Source organism: Liolophura sinensis, chromosome 10 (genome assembly GCF_032854445.1).
Source record: "Liolophura sinensis isolate JHLJ2023 chromosome 10, CUHK_Ljap_v2, whole genome shotgun sequence".
NCBI classification, from domain to species: Eukaryota; Metazoa; Mollusca; class Polyplacophora; order Chitonida; family Chitonidae; genus Liolophura; species Liolophura sinensis.
In genome coordinates this window covers 13587839-13602439 of record NC_088304.1, presented here as the reverse complement: position 1 = coordinate 13602439, position 14601 = coordinate 13587839, and the positions used below count along the sequence as shown (strand labels likewise).

The following is a 14601-nucleotide window of genomic DNA, read 5'->3' as shown; positions in this document are numbered from 1 at the left end:
ACCGTCTTTTCTCGTGTGTCTTTTGTGAGGAAGTTTACAACTATTGCTTTCACACGGCAAGGCAATGTGTTTTTAGAACGTTATGGACTTACCGTTACACTATGCTATGGGCTCATCGACGATGTCAGCGTCGGCATGCGTACGAGGACAGACAGCTTATGGTAGAGGAAGCAATGGAGACATTTAATGAAGGCCGGGAGAAATCCATCAACTTTGGTGTGGTGGAGTGCTTTGCATGATTCTATCCTATTTTCGTTCTTTATATGCTTTCTTAGCTCTTTGCTGGTTTGTGTTGAGTGTCGTTTTGGGAATTAGTCCTGCGGTATACGAATGTCTGTTCGACGCATAGATTCCAAGTTATTCTGCAAAAGGTTCTTGCGATTATCGACTTAAAACGTCCCTTAATTCTTGGTTTAAGAGTGGTGGACGAATACCCGACTTAACGCTTAGATACTGTACATCCATCATCGATGGGTTTCATCGGCTGCATTTGCTCGACTTGGATACTCGAGACGCTCGTCTATTATCGACATACCACCAGCATCACTTTCGTCATATGACGAGCAGTCCTGGGTTGAGCTATTTATTTGCTTTTCGGTTGCTCACTTACAGCTTAGAAAATCATTTTGATCATAGTTAGGACATTTGTAACAAGCATCACTGGCATGTTCCCGTTCGACGAGAAGAGGCGTGCTGAGCATATCTAGGCTCAGGCCCTCCAGCTTTGTTTTCTTCTCTTCTTCATCGAGTCTGTCCTCATTCTAAATAATAGCATCAACGCTATTTATAGTTTTGTAGTGATGTCATAACTGCTGTGAGCCAATCATCAGCACACTCTTTGCATGGTCACATGAGTAAAGTATTGGGGGTGGAATCAAAGCGAATTTAACCCAGGAGCGATAGGTATAGAAAATGATTTTAGTATTTAACAAATAATAAAAATATATCCCCCCGCCCCCCCACAAAAAAACCAAAAAAAAACACAGCTTTTATGTAAGAAAATTATTTCTGGAGAAGTAATAAGAATGTCCATATAGCCATCAGATATGGTAGTTTCTATGTCCTGTTGTTCTGTAAACTTAAAGAATCGGCAAAAATAAGCATTTCTCCCATTTAGCGTCATGTGATTTATCACCGCCTGGTCCTTGCCAGGAACCCGGATGCTCGACACTATGAATTCGTACCAAGGAGCTCACGGATGGCGAGCGTCATGGAGTCCTACACCTTCTGAGGGCAAAGATGAAGAAATCACGCATTTGACCAGTTCAAAGCTTCTGCTTAAAGCTTCTCTCCCGATCTGGCCCATAACTTTTTACTGAATTGTTGCGCTTCATCTGCACACAGGGCTACAATGAGATATTGTTACATAACCAGTGATTGTTCAGAGACGTCGCGAATCTTTATAAGGGTTACATCTCATTTCTGTTTTCCGGAATTAGCTATAATTGATTATTTGAATAACCTGAACAGAAGAATTATTTCGGGTCAGTTAAAATCAGTTGTGTATATATATAGTCTTTAAACTTCCACCAGAAGGGTGACATGCCTCAGCGGTAAGATGGACAACTCCAAGCCACGAGGCACGCTGGGCGCGGGTTCAATTCGGGTTTTTAGGTAGGAAATTTGCATATTTCCCTCTCCCCTTGTTCGTGGCGACTTAAATGGACAATATAAGTGGCAGTCGACACTCGTGGAACTTTCGTTGAAGATAATTTGTCTTCATTTCATTTGTCCTCCATTATGACGCGCAAATCAGTACGTCACACTATATTCCTGTACGTTACATTAGAGGAATATTCACCAGTGGCCATGGCTTACCAAGGGCGTTACGGTTTCCTCCACCAATAAATCTCATAGCCTTCACGCATATGTGAAAAATTATATTAAAAAAGTTCCATTAAACAACAACCAATCAAAGAAGTAAACAAATAAATATCTCGGATCTCCACCCAAACACAAATGGTTGGAGTCTGGTTGAAGGACAGGGTGTGCACAAATTTCATCTTAACTGATAAGATGATAAGAAGACAAAAGGGAGACAAATAAATGTTATTATTCCAAACATTATCACATCGCTTTTAATGCATATTGTAGACGCCTGACTCGTAAATCGTTCCATTCCACTTTCCATCGGTCTGACTACTGTGCTTCACGTTTCAGTGGTTTGCATGGAAACTGATAAGAGGACATTCGCTGTAACTCAGCCTCCCAAATACAGAATGAGGTAGCGAAGAGGAAAAACGAGGTAACAACGTACGGCGAAGTGAAACAACGAGGCAGCGAAATATGCTGATACCTCACACTGCTGCCTCGCTTCGCTGTAAATGGGGAGGTGGGTAGGTGGCAGAGGGAGGTAACGCGATATAAGAGATGTCGTGGTTATAACTTTAACGTGTATTACAAGGGTTTTCATCGGCTTCCATAGGACTGTCAGGTACATGGGGGTAGGTCTAATTGTGGAAGCCGGAAGCGTTCATTCATCTCGACATGCACTGTCAACCTCCTGCAGGCATTGTATGCCACATTTTTAAATGGGTATGACCGATACGGAAAAGACAACTCTCAAAAAAAATAATTTAAATTTATCAGAAAGTCTGTTGTCTGAGTTCTGCTAGAATGCAATTTGCTATTGAAGCAGATTATTCTGTTAAATATAACACACACACATTCTATTAATTCAACATAAAGATTCTGTTAGGCTAACAGAATATCCTGTTAGATATATCACAGTATTATGTAACAACAACACAATGCATTCTAGAATCACTCAGACAACCGACTTTGTCAAAATTAACAGGTTAATTTTTGAGTGAACGCACCATCGCATGACAAATTACCGCGTTTTCGGAAGGCAACAATCTTACCTTCCGAGCCATCTTTCACGCGAGACTAGCTCGAATGTTTTATCGTACACGACATCAGTAGACCACGCAGGCGTCAGTACGTGATCCTATCCGTTAACGCCATGTGCGCCTAACAACAAAGTCACGTGCATGGAATGTCTCTAACTTTTCTGTTTACTTTCTTTTGGTGGGAGCGTATTGTTGGTTGGAATGCATTTCCCCCATTGCTAAAACCACACGCAATATTATAGGAAGCTTGGACTTGTGACTAGCCTTCGATTTTTGACAAGTCTGTATGGTGATCAGCATATAATTACATAAACAGATGCACAAGTCTGCACTTTTCACTCAATTTTATTCTTCAATGATACAATCAGCTGCGTTTATGCTCCCTTTTGATGAAACAAACATGTATTTTAAATATGGCGGAAGAAGAAAACAAAAAAACAGGAACTCATGTTATAATTGGATGGCGCTGAACCGAGTACGTAACTCACATGTTAATGAAATAATCAGTTCTACATTCACAACCTTTGGGAATTTCATTCCGATAGAGAGAATTCGTGCGTACCCATGTCTCCTTTAACACAGACAAGACAGTCTTCACTAAACGCATGTAAAGAATAAAAACATAAGAACATCGCATGCAGTCCCAAAGAATGATGACTGAAAATAATAAATAAACCGTAAGAGCTTCTGTAACATGGAGTACGCCTACATACATGTATACGCAATCGTGATTTTTGACAGGATTTCCGGGCATAATAATGTCAGAAACTGGAAAAATGCGAGTCAAATATGGTCGAGGACTGTTTAGTCCTAGTAAAATAACCCTCCAAGAGCTGAGGTAGATTCCAGGAGGCCATTTTTTGCTTAAGTAAAAGACTGGAATACAATTTTAGATCTTATATTAAAATTTTGACCAATGTGTCCGAATTTGGATTTTCAATACCAAAAAACAATAAGCATTGTGACCAGGGTTTAAATGAGTGAGTTCAGAAATGGCTTTGTTCGGGGACTAACGTAACACATATTGCTATGTGTGTCTCAGTTTTATGGAAATTGCCCCATAGCCAGGAGTTGTACCAAGAGGTGATCCTCGAATTGCCCCATAGCCAGGAGTTGTACCAAGAGGTGATCCTCGAATTGCCCCATAGCCAGGAGTTGTACCAAGAGGTGATCCTCGAATTGCCCCATAGCCAGGAGTTGTACCAAGAGGTGATCCTCGAATTGCCCCATAGCCAGGAGTTGTACGAAGAGGTGATCCTCGAATTGCCCCATAGCCAGGAGTTGTACCAAGAGTTGTACTAAGAGTTGTACCTGGAGTTGTACCAGGAGTTGTACCAAGAGGTGATCCTCGAACTGGACCGAGATCTGGTGTAAATTTTATGCACATCCTTTTGGAATTTCCTCCTGATCAGTATTCTGCTATGGAATTCGAACAATGGCTTGTTGGAGAAAACATCTCCTGGATTTTTTTTAGTCAAAGATATACAAAAATAGCTTCGGGGGAAAACCCACATTTAAAAACAAAACATAATAAAAAAAATCTCAATCGTGGGAGAAGGCTAAAGTTGATACTAGTGTATAAATATTTAGCCCATGGTGATTTCACTGTGAAGCTTCTAATGTTCTAGTCACCAATAAACTAATAATAGATCCACAACTGCCGGTATGACAACAAACTCTCTTCAAAGTTCATCCCTTGGGCGTTCCTCTCCTAAACCTTTTTCTACATAGTCATCGAAGGATGAGTTGGTTTGATAACACATGATGAAGACACACGTTTTCGCAGAAATTACAATCGAATCAGCCTGAACTGAGGGTATCATAGCGACGGACGACGTTTATCACTGGTTATTCGTGGCAATACTATCTTGTAGGCGGAAATATTCCATAATATTCCTGATACTGTCGCCAGGACATCCACGTTCAGGCTGACCATAGAATGTATAGTCCACGACCGCTGTGTGTGGGTTTGGTGACATGGGAGTTTCTCTCGTGCCGCAGAGTAGATGGCAGTAAAATGAGTACTTCATGCCAAAATGCCAAACACATAAATGTAAACAGTTGTATACAGCATTGCACAAAACTTCTTTAGCATACAAATACCCAGACTTTTCCTTGCTATGTTTTTGATTTTGTGACCTATAACCAAAAAGCTAGACTACGAAGTCATGAATCAACGCGTGAAATGTAAAGAATTCTGCCCACATACACATCCAGTTGATCACTGGAAAATACAATAAATGTGTTGTAACATAGCAACAGAAAATAAAAACAAAATGGAGTTCATAAAGATCAATGTTTTAGCCTTCAGCACTGCTCATAGCACGGTAAAACAAATGGCACTCCTTAACACAAAGAATCAAAAAGGGAAACTAAATGTCCATAAAATTTAAACAAAAAAAAAAAAAAAGAAGACATTTATAGATTGCCTAGTCTATATAATCTATGTTAAAGGGATGAAAAACTGTCTCTGACTGGCTAGTATGAGGGAGTCCAGGAAAAACAAAAATATCAATAACTTATAAAATGAGATGTTAAAAGACATAGATTTTTCAAAAAAAAAAAATCATTTACAGTGTTTTCTGTAACACCAATTATTTAAAATTATAGAAATATGCAGAATTGAGGAACTACATGTCCATGTATATTACCCATATTCAAATTATCAGAAACTAGAATGCCCAAGTGACAGATCCAGAGGTTCATTCTAAAAGCATAAGTAAATTTGGGCAAGTGTATAAAGTGTATTACTATAACAGTTTTGCACGCTTTGTAGAACGGCCCACTGGTTTGTTTTAACCATGACTACTGACATAAGTAGAGCTATAGTGCATTTAAAAAAAGAAAAACTCAAATATAAAAAAAAGTCATAACAAAGGCCATGAGAAAAAAGAAACAACAGAGGCGAAAAAAAAAAAATCAAACTACGACTAGAAGCGTGTATTTTAGGAAATTGCTATAATTATGATGCACATATTTGTTTTACATCAGAAGTCCATTTACCAGAAGGGCGCAGCTCTCGGTAATGTCTGCAACAAGACAATTGGGGAAAGTCAGAAACCACTGGTGTCACATATTAATGGCCATATATAAGTATTAATGGCCATATATAATTATTAATGGCCACTAATATTTCATGGCATTTCAGAATTCTGAAAAGACTGGATAATGAATTACACAATTTCCCATGGTGCATCAGTTTATATTTTTTATGTCTTTTTAAGAGAAAACAGTGCAGGGCAGCTGACCATGGCCCGCCCCACTGTAAGTGTCCTTGCCTTTCAATAGCTAGGGAACACAAGGGGTGGATTACGACTGAACCTTGCACAGGTAATCTATAGATTATCCTGCATTCATGGTATTTCCGTGAAATGTACTCAAAGAGCACTTGTCATACATCAGATGAACACCTGAGAAAGTTCATCAGGATCTTGCCAATGGCCAGTGGTTTACCCTGGGCACTTTAGTATTCTCAACTCATAAAGCTGACTACCGCTGTACAAGTGAAAGTTGTTGACCATGGAGACAGAAATCGGCAATCAATTAAATCCCCCCCCCCAACAAAAAGGTTTTGTGCCACATGTAGATTGTATGTACATCAAACTTAACCGCACAAGTTTTTACTGCCAGTTTCCAATTCTGTTTTGAGAGTAGCGCACTTCTAGATGTGGTTTCACAGACTTTTTGTTGAAGATTAATTAGGGCATGACTCAGCATTTTTTTTTAAAAAATGACCCATGCATGAAAGCATACAAGCAATATATATACAACGATGCATGCAAATAATATATGCAATAATGCACTCTCAATAACATGTTACAACAGAATAGGTTTCTTAAAGCAAGAGTTGAGATCCTTGGGAGACAAGACAAAAAATACCGACCAGCTGAGAATAACAAACAACTTATAAAGAGCTTTTCTCAAGTATTTCTACTTTAAATTTTGTTTGTTTTTTGATGTTTTTTTTTTCATTCACATCATGTATATCAACAAGAGACAGTACCTTTGGGGTCTCCAGCAGTTTCGTCAATGCAACTTACTACCTCATCAATAACGTACAATTAACAAATTTACATAACAGATCTATTTATTCATCGCAATCAAATTTAATTGAAACTGAAATAATGTAAAAAAAAAACAAAGTCTCTGGTGGTTCCATTGGTGGAAAACACTTTTCTGGCATCATACAATAAACTGTATATAGTATACCTATACAATTTCATAGGTATAAATTTTCAGGGTGTTTTGAAATAGGGGAGGAGACCAGGCCTAGCTCAAGTAGCACAAATAACCAAATTTTCTTTTTCCAAGGATTGCCTTTTTAAAGGCAAAGAAAAAATGTCATAAAATATTATTTTTTGGTGTAGAAACTTACACATTTCCAGTCGGATATTATCCTACCTGCCACAAATCCTCAGATCAACCTTTCAAAGGTCAGTAGAACATTTTGCAACAAGAATTATGAACAACTTATTAATGATCAAAATGAAACAGTTAATGCAAAATGTCCTGATTACACAAGCCTCGTAAATAGAAAGACCGTTGAGGATCAAGATTACAAGAAGACCACAGGGATGAAAAGCTAATTTTTGTTTTTTTTCTAAAACCTTCAGATCTGGTGTTCCATGATCCAACACCAAGAGCATCTCCAGTTGTCAACGGCAACCATCAGAGTGTTACAGAGCAGAGTCTCCTGCAAGCTTGATGACGGGAACGGATTAATGCTGTTACACTGAATAAAAAAACTTTTCTTCAGTTTGGAAGTAAAATTTTCCAGCCACCAGGACCAGTGCAATCTGAGCCCATTGCCAACTGAACTGGAAGAGAAACACTTCTTGGTTTAGAGCACTTAATGTTTCTTTGCCAGTGGTGCCAATTTGAACTTTGGTCAGTGCTAACTGAACTCAAAGAGAAATACTTCATGGATTAGAGCATGTGATGTCTCAATGCTTTTGGTACCAGCTTGAACTAGGGTCAGTGCCAACTGAACTGGAAGAGAAACAATTCTTGGATTAGAGAACCTAAGGTCTCTTTGCCAGTAGGATTGGCACAAACTAGGGTCAGTGCCGGCTGAATGCGAAGAAGCTTTTCTTGGGTTTGGAGGTGGGGTCCTGTTTGGTGAGCTCCAGTTCCGCCACGGCTTTCTCCCGCACTGTGTCCTCTTCAATCCTCTTCTGCATCTGAAGTCCCAGAACCTCATGCATGTCTACCTGTAACACACACGAATAGTCCAGTGTCAATCGCACTTTAAAAGTGTGGCCACACGTGCACTCAAACAATACAGGAGTTTCTCGGGTTTAAACATTACCACATCATGGTTACCTCCCTTTGTGGCGTGAGGTAATGGAGAGCTGGTCAAAGCAGTTTAACAAAGGGAGGGTATACATATACATGTATACAATGTTAAAAATTCGCCACAAAAGAGGATTTACATTTATTGAACTATCTTACTAATCCGAATTTTTAAGCAAATTAAATTCATCAATTATGGATAAATTTCATTGTATTTATAACCACTTGTGTTAAATGTAATGATTAGCCCTATTACTCTGTAAAGCGATACAAAGGAATGCCACCACGATGTTGTGCCACTGAGACTCAAAACTGCCATATTACTGTTAGTGATAGCAAGACTGTTTGTGGCGACCTCCATGGATGACATAACTCTAACGACAGTGTCTTCACATGACAGCAAACTGGCCACAAAAGAGAATGGCAGCATTACAATTCTAGGTAAAGGTGCATACAGGTTTGTCACTCGGGGGCAGCTCAAAGAAGGTAAGAAAACAAAACTGGGGCCAAATTTTTCAGAACGGACAAGAATTCACTAGACAATGATCTAGACGAAGCCTGTAATCTCCACTTCCTGAGTTATACAGGAGCTGCACATTGAGTCCACCTCCGACTGATCAAGGTTTAAATCTGGTGTCCATTTTACAATATAACGACACAGCTTATTTTTTTTCTATAAAAATACCACGCACGAATGTCCGTTCTTCTGTTTTATTTGTTTTATTAGTGGCTTATATCATACTTGACACACAAGAGTTTAAGACTGTTCACTTTTGCTGAAGACTTGACTGACTGTCATTTATTAAAAACCATGCTTAGGAATATTTCACTTAAAGACATCAGTATCATGCGAGGAAGAAACCAGACAGCTGGGCACGAATATAAGCCCATCTGCCTTGGGCAGGTCACTAACAAACCACCACAAAACATGTGGTTTGGGATGAATTTTAAAAAAAAATATTTGGACCTGACCAAACACATTCTTATCCTACTACCCCACTTTTGTTATGCCAATGAATGATTATGGCTGATAATGAATGATAATGATGATGAGATGAGAATGGAGATGTGATGAGAACGAAAATGATGGACACCCAGTTTTGAGAGCTTACCTCCCACTGGTCCAATTTTTGAGACAGTTCTACCTTTTGTTGTATGGCTTCCATCAATTGGCTGTTTAAGCTTAGAACATCCATCTTGACACTGGCCAGATTGTCCTCCAGTTTATTGCGCCTGAGAAGAAAAAACAAACATTAAACAAACATATACACGATATAGATAGAAACAATCAACATGATTTATATATTTATTTCATTGGTGTTTTACGCTGCACTCAAGAATATTTTACTTATACGGTGACAGCCAGCATTATGGTGGGAGGAAACCGAGCAGTGCCTGGGGAAAACCCACAACCATCCACAGGATGCTGGAAGATCTTCCCACATATGGCTGTAGAGGAAGCATGAGCTGGACGAACCCACAGTGACCACATTGGTGACAAACTCCTAGGTCATTGCACTGTGCTGGGACGCTATACCCACCTCGGGCATGGAAAAATTCACTTTCTTGGATGCAATTTTAGATGATTTGCCATGCTGGTCAGCTTGGGGTGAGAAAAGACTAAGCTCTGTATTAAGAATACACACTGTTTCATGGCCTCATCCTCTCAGCGCGGGTTTGGTTAAGCACATCCTCTGCATCCAGTTCTCCCAGCAGACTGTCCTGGAGCCGGTCACGCTCGGCCTGTAAAGAGCTGTAGGAATCCTGGTGCACCCGTAACTGTGAACGAAAAATCATGTTATTGTCAGAGTTTATTTGTCAGTCTCTGTGTTACGCACAAAATTTGGATGAAATCTTGAGCACAACCGATCCATTACGTATGGTAGTGATCTGGCATCTGAAGCTGGATTGATTCAGGAATTTTTTTAACTAATTCTTCGTCATAACCACGTTTTTCTTTTACCTTTTAATGGCAGCTAGCAGAGTACTGTCTGGATTATAATGTGGTTGTACTGTAGCAGAGAACTTTGTACATTTACATGCAGCTTTGGTGGAGGTTGCCTTGTAGTTTACTTTATTTCATCGTTGTTTAATGCCTCACGACATTTTCACTTAACAGAAAAACTTTAAAATTGTGATCATACGTCATGTTGATGGAAGGCTATCTGTCTCCAGCAATCTTCACATCAACCAAGCACACAAGAGAGCACCACTGACCACTTCTTGCCACCAAAGACATTGAAAGGGTTCAGAAGATGTTGTTTGTTAGAATTATTTATGTATCTGATTGGTGTTTTATGTTGTACTTGAAGAATATTTCACTTATACGATGGGTGGCATAATAGTGGGGAAACCCACAACCATCTGCAGTTTGCGGGCAGATCTTCCCATCTACGGCCGGACAGGAAACCAGCAGTTTTTGTTAGTGTGCAAATCAATGTATATGTAAGAGGAGACACAGTGTAAATGTGAGCTTTTCAGTGGGATCTTTTTTCAGTGGAATCTTTTTTCAGTGGTAAATACTTGAATGCAATGGATAAAGACATCGTCTTTTGAAGAAATTTGCACACAAAATATTCTTGTGGAGACTAAGATAAAATGCATCTCATTTCACATCGTAAGTCTCATGGCTGGGCCATTCGAGTTACATGTTTGCAATTACACAAAGGATATGCAATTACACAAAAGATATGCAATTACACAAAGGATATGCAATATCTTACATCTGCTAAGAATTCTTCCAGCTGGTTGGTTCTTTGTTTCAGATCTTCGTCTTTCATCTGAACCTCTGTTGTCAGCTTCACCACTTCTTTCTGGCTGGAAGAGTATGCTGTTTGCAGTTCTCCCATCTTAGTTTTCATTTCTTCCACCAGAGGGCCACCTGTTTCATTGTTCTGCAAAGAAAAATGAACAGTTATTTATACAGGCAAATAAATGTCATAAAATATTACTTGTAGAGCTGAAATATGATTTTTCCCCATTAGAATGAAGTCCAGGCCTTGTTTTCCACACGTTTCCCACACGTTTCAAAATGTAAAACTTAGTCGGTTAGCAAAGCCCTCACCATCTGAGCTTGGATAATCAACTCTCCTACGCCCCAAGCTGAAAACATTCAATGACCCTTGCATGTTTCATGTTAAACTGGCATGCCTTAATCCCAGCATTTATTTGAACACAGTTTCCTAAATAATGTCATTGGAAACGTCGCCCTTATCTGAGCTTGTGATTACTAGGTTCAGTCATTCTATCATGAGAAAACTGACTGGTGACACTACATAGTGAATTCTAAGAAACCTTACCCATAGTGACTGAGTGCTTAGGATTAAATGTCGTACTTAGCTATTTTTCAGTCATATGACGACAAAGGAGTCCTTACAATACATGTACATGTAATGTGCCTCCTTGTTGCAGGACGGATTTCCATGGCTCTTTTATCTAGTGCTGCTTCACTGAGATGCCTTACCGAAGGCAAGTGAGTCGCCCCACCCGAGCCATTATACTGATACTGGTCAACCAGTCTTTGCACTATCCCCTTAATGCTGAAGGCCATGTGAGGAAGTAACTTCCTCTTTTAAGGTCTTATGTGTGACACGACCCAGGATTGATCCTGGATCTACCACCACCGAAGAGGACCTTATCACAAGTCATTTATTTACCATGCTACACATTACAACAAACTATGCATTTCACTGTGGCTTAGAGGACACAAGTGTAACTACACGAGTATCAATCTACCAAACATACTTACTTGATTAAAGCTAGACTGGATTATCTCCCTTAGCTGTCGAATGACTACCATCAACTGTCCAGCCTGTACCATGTGAACCTCCTCTCTTTCCTCACTTTCTCCCGTTTCTCTGGATTTCAAATTTCGACACAATTCTTGCAGCTGACGATATGCCTCCAACAACTCCTTACGCAACTGTATTAAGGGCAAACCAAATTCAAACAAGTTTGAGAAGTGTCAGAAGTTTCTAAATTATTATGGCTTGATGATGGTTTGATGGGGCCACTTTAACAGTATTGTAGCCATATTGTAATTAACAGTTTGTTTGCTTGTTTGTTTGTTTGTTAGAGGCGCAACACTGATTTTACCAAAATATTTCAGTAATATCTTGATGGTGGTCAGTACATGCTGCGTCACTGGAATACCATTCTGAAGACACTATAAGCCAGATAGCTGTCGAATGGTCTGCAGCACTACTCATGTGCAAAACACATCTTGCATGGGATAAACAAAAGCTAATGGCCAGTTTTGCCTAATTTATGCTTATTTTTAAGATTTTGACATGAAACCATGACTAAATCTGTGTACAGTTTCAGGTGTCACGTAGGTGACTCAAACAAAATGCCTGAATTCGGCTGAATTATGTGTGAATGCTCAACACAACCATGCTTTCATATAGCCACATGGGTTCCACAGGTTTAGCAAGTCACTGTCCCTTGGGCTCATTTCAGAGAATGAAAGGCAATCACTCTCACAATAGACAGTCAAAGCAAAACAACAATGGATGCATTTTGGTGACTTGAAAATTTTAAGAAAATCTTCATTTGCTGAATAAATTCCTATTTTTCACCAATGCAAAAAATGAACTTTGAAAAATGAGACTCTTAAACACTTTTAAAGCTGAATTTGTTTCACTCTCACCACCTTCAGACAAGACTTGGGATTTTGGGCGCTCTTTCAAAAATCTAATACAAAAAGCTTTAGTTGATAGCCAGATATTTTCTCTGTGAAACATGTTTAACAAAGTTGCTAGTTGACTAACTGAATTAATCATCTAAGCTTAGCCTTTAGATTTTTTGTGAAACAGGCCCCAGGAAACTTCACTCAAACAAAATAATCCCTGGTTTGTCTCGCTGCGAAGATATCCCTTGAAAGAGGTATCTCATTATGGCGCGCTGGCAAAAAGGATGTTTCACAAACCTCGTGCTCTGCTGAAGGCGAGTTATTGAAATTCATAAACTCCGATTCGTGGGAGGAGTTAGACATGGTTGCCATGGTGAAGCTGTCATCACACTCGATCTCCTCTTCATTCATCCAGTCAGTCTCGAACAGAGCATGCGGCTGAATAACACAATGATTTCAAAGCAATTTGACTCGTTTGACTTCTGCTCTGGTGGAATACAAACTACACATTTTGCTAACTATGATGCAAAGCGGTTGTGTGGCTGGACGCAGTGGTATGGTCAGAAGTTTACAGACCGACATGCGCAGTTAGTAAACACAAGCAGTTCAAACTTTCAACACAAGTGTTTTGTTGACTTCACCAACTGTTTGAAGACCTAAACACTCCTGCCAATGTGCTATTGTCACGTCATTGACAGTTTCCATCGTGTACTCGTTTCTTTGAACAATTAGTAAAATTTCATAAATCCTATCTCTTTAACACTACTCTTGCCATAAATGTGCTATAAATTCATTTGGAGATAATTTAAGTAGATGATATAAAGGCAAAAAAATTAAAATAGCCATTAATTTATTTGTAAAATACAATCAGAAGTCATTCCGCTACTCACAATATTGCCATTTTTAAAATAATTTCGTTCTTGATCTTGGTGTGAATTACTGATTACTGCTGTAATCTTTTCTAAACCACTTTTTCAGAGAAATTTATGCATACAAGTATGATCAAAATGAGACCAAATATGATTTGTTTGCGTCACTACACATGCAAGCTTCATGAAACTGTGCAGATTATTTCTCTACACCCCATAGTTCTCTCAGAATGTTTCAAAATATTGGTCACAATGGTGGTTAAAAAAGGCTGAAGAATCAGGGTGCCCATGTGACCACACATTAGTCATTTTGCTTCTTTTATGGCATATTGGTGCATAAGTCAGCCCACATATGCTACGTTTTCATAACATTAAATATTTCAACTGTTTATACTTTTCTTCAGTGAATTTTGACAATATCTCCTTACCAGTGGGGATTTGCTGCCCATGTCAACATCCGGTGAGTCCGACAGCTGGGAGAGTTCACTGAATAAGTTTTGGGATTGGTTGAAATCCACTGGAGCAAGTCTGTTAGAGATATTCTCCACCTGGTCCTCAAGTTGCGCGTTTGTGGCACGAAGCTCTTCAATATCTCGCCCCTTTAATCGTATCTGTTTTCAGTTACAAGAAAAGTTTGTTATTTTTAAGTAAAATTTCTTTGAAGAACATATACATGTCTATGTATTTTTTTCCACTGGAAATAACACCAAGCCAATGTCTGAGAAACTCATGCAAGAAAACAAGCTGGGCTGGATCTTTAGGAAGAACATTAAAATCATTCCAGAAAAGTCATTTTACATTCTACTCTAAACATGTATATCCATTGTAGGCCTATAGTATACTATATAATAATAATATATGTCCAGCTCATGCTGGCTTCCTCTCCGGCCGTAAGTGGGAAGGTCTGCCAGCAACCTGCGGATGGTTGTGGATTTCCCCGGGCTGTGCCCAGTTTCCA

At 39.2% G+C, this 14601-nt stretch overlaps 1 protein-coding gene across 1 annotated transcript in view; it reads right to left on the bottom strand.

Moving 5' to 3' along the window:
- Nucleotides 1-6530: 6530 nt before the first annotated feature.
- Nucleotides 6531-14601, bottom strand: part of LOC135476908 (bicaudal D-related protein homolog) — a 28778-nt gene continuing 20707 nt past the window's right edge. The window contains 8 exon segments of the mRNA XM_064757053.1: nucleotides 6531-8062; nucleotides 9257-9377; nucleotides 9791-9801; nucleotides 9804-9923; nucleotides 10868-11038; nucleotides 11893-12066; nucleotides 13072-13212; nucleotides 14072-14254. Coding sequence (XP_064613123.1) covers nucleotides 7913-8062; nucleotides 9257-9377; nucleotides 9791-9801; nucleotides 9804-9923; nucleotides 10868-11038; nucleotides 11893-12066; nucleotides 13072-13212; nucleotides 14072-14254 — 1071 coding nt within the window. The 3' untranslated portion in view covers nucleotides 6531-7912.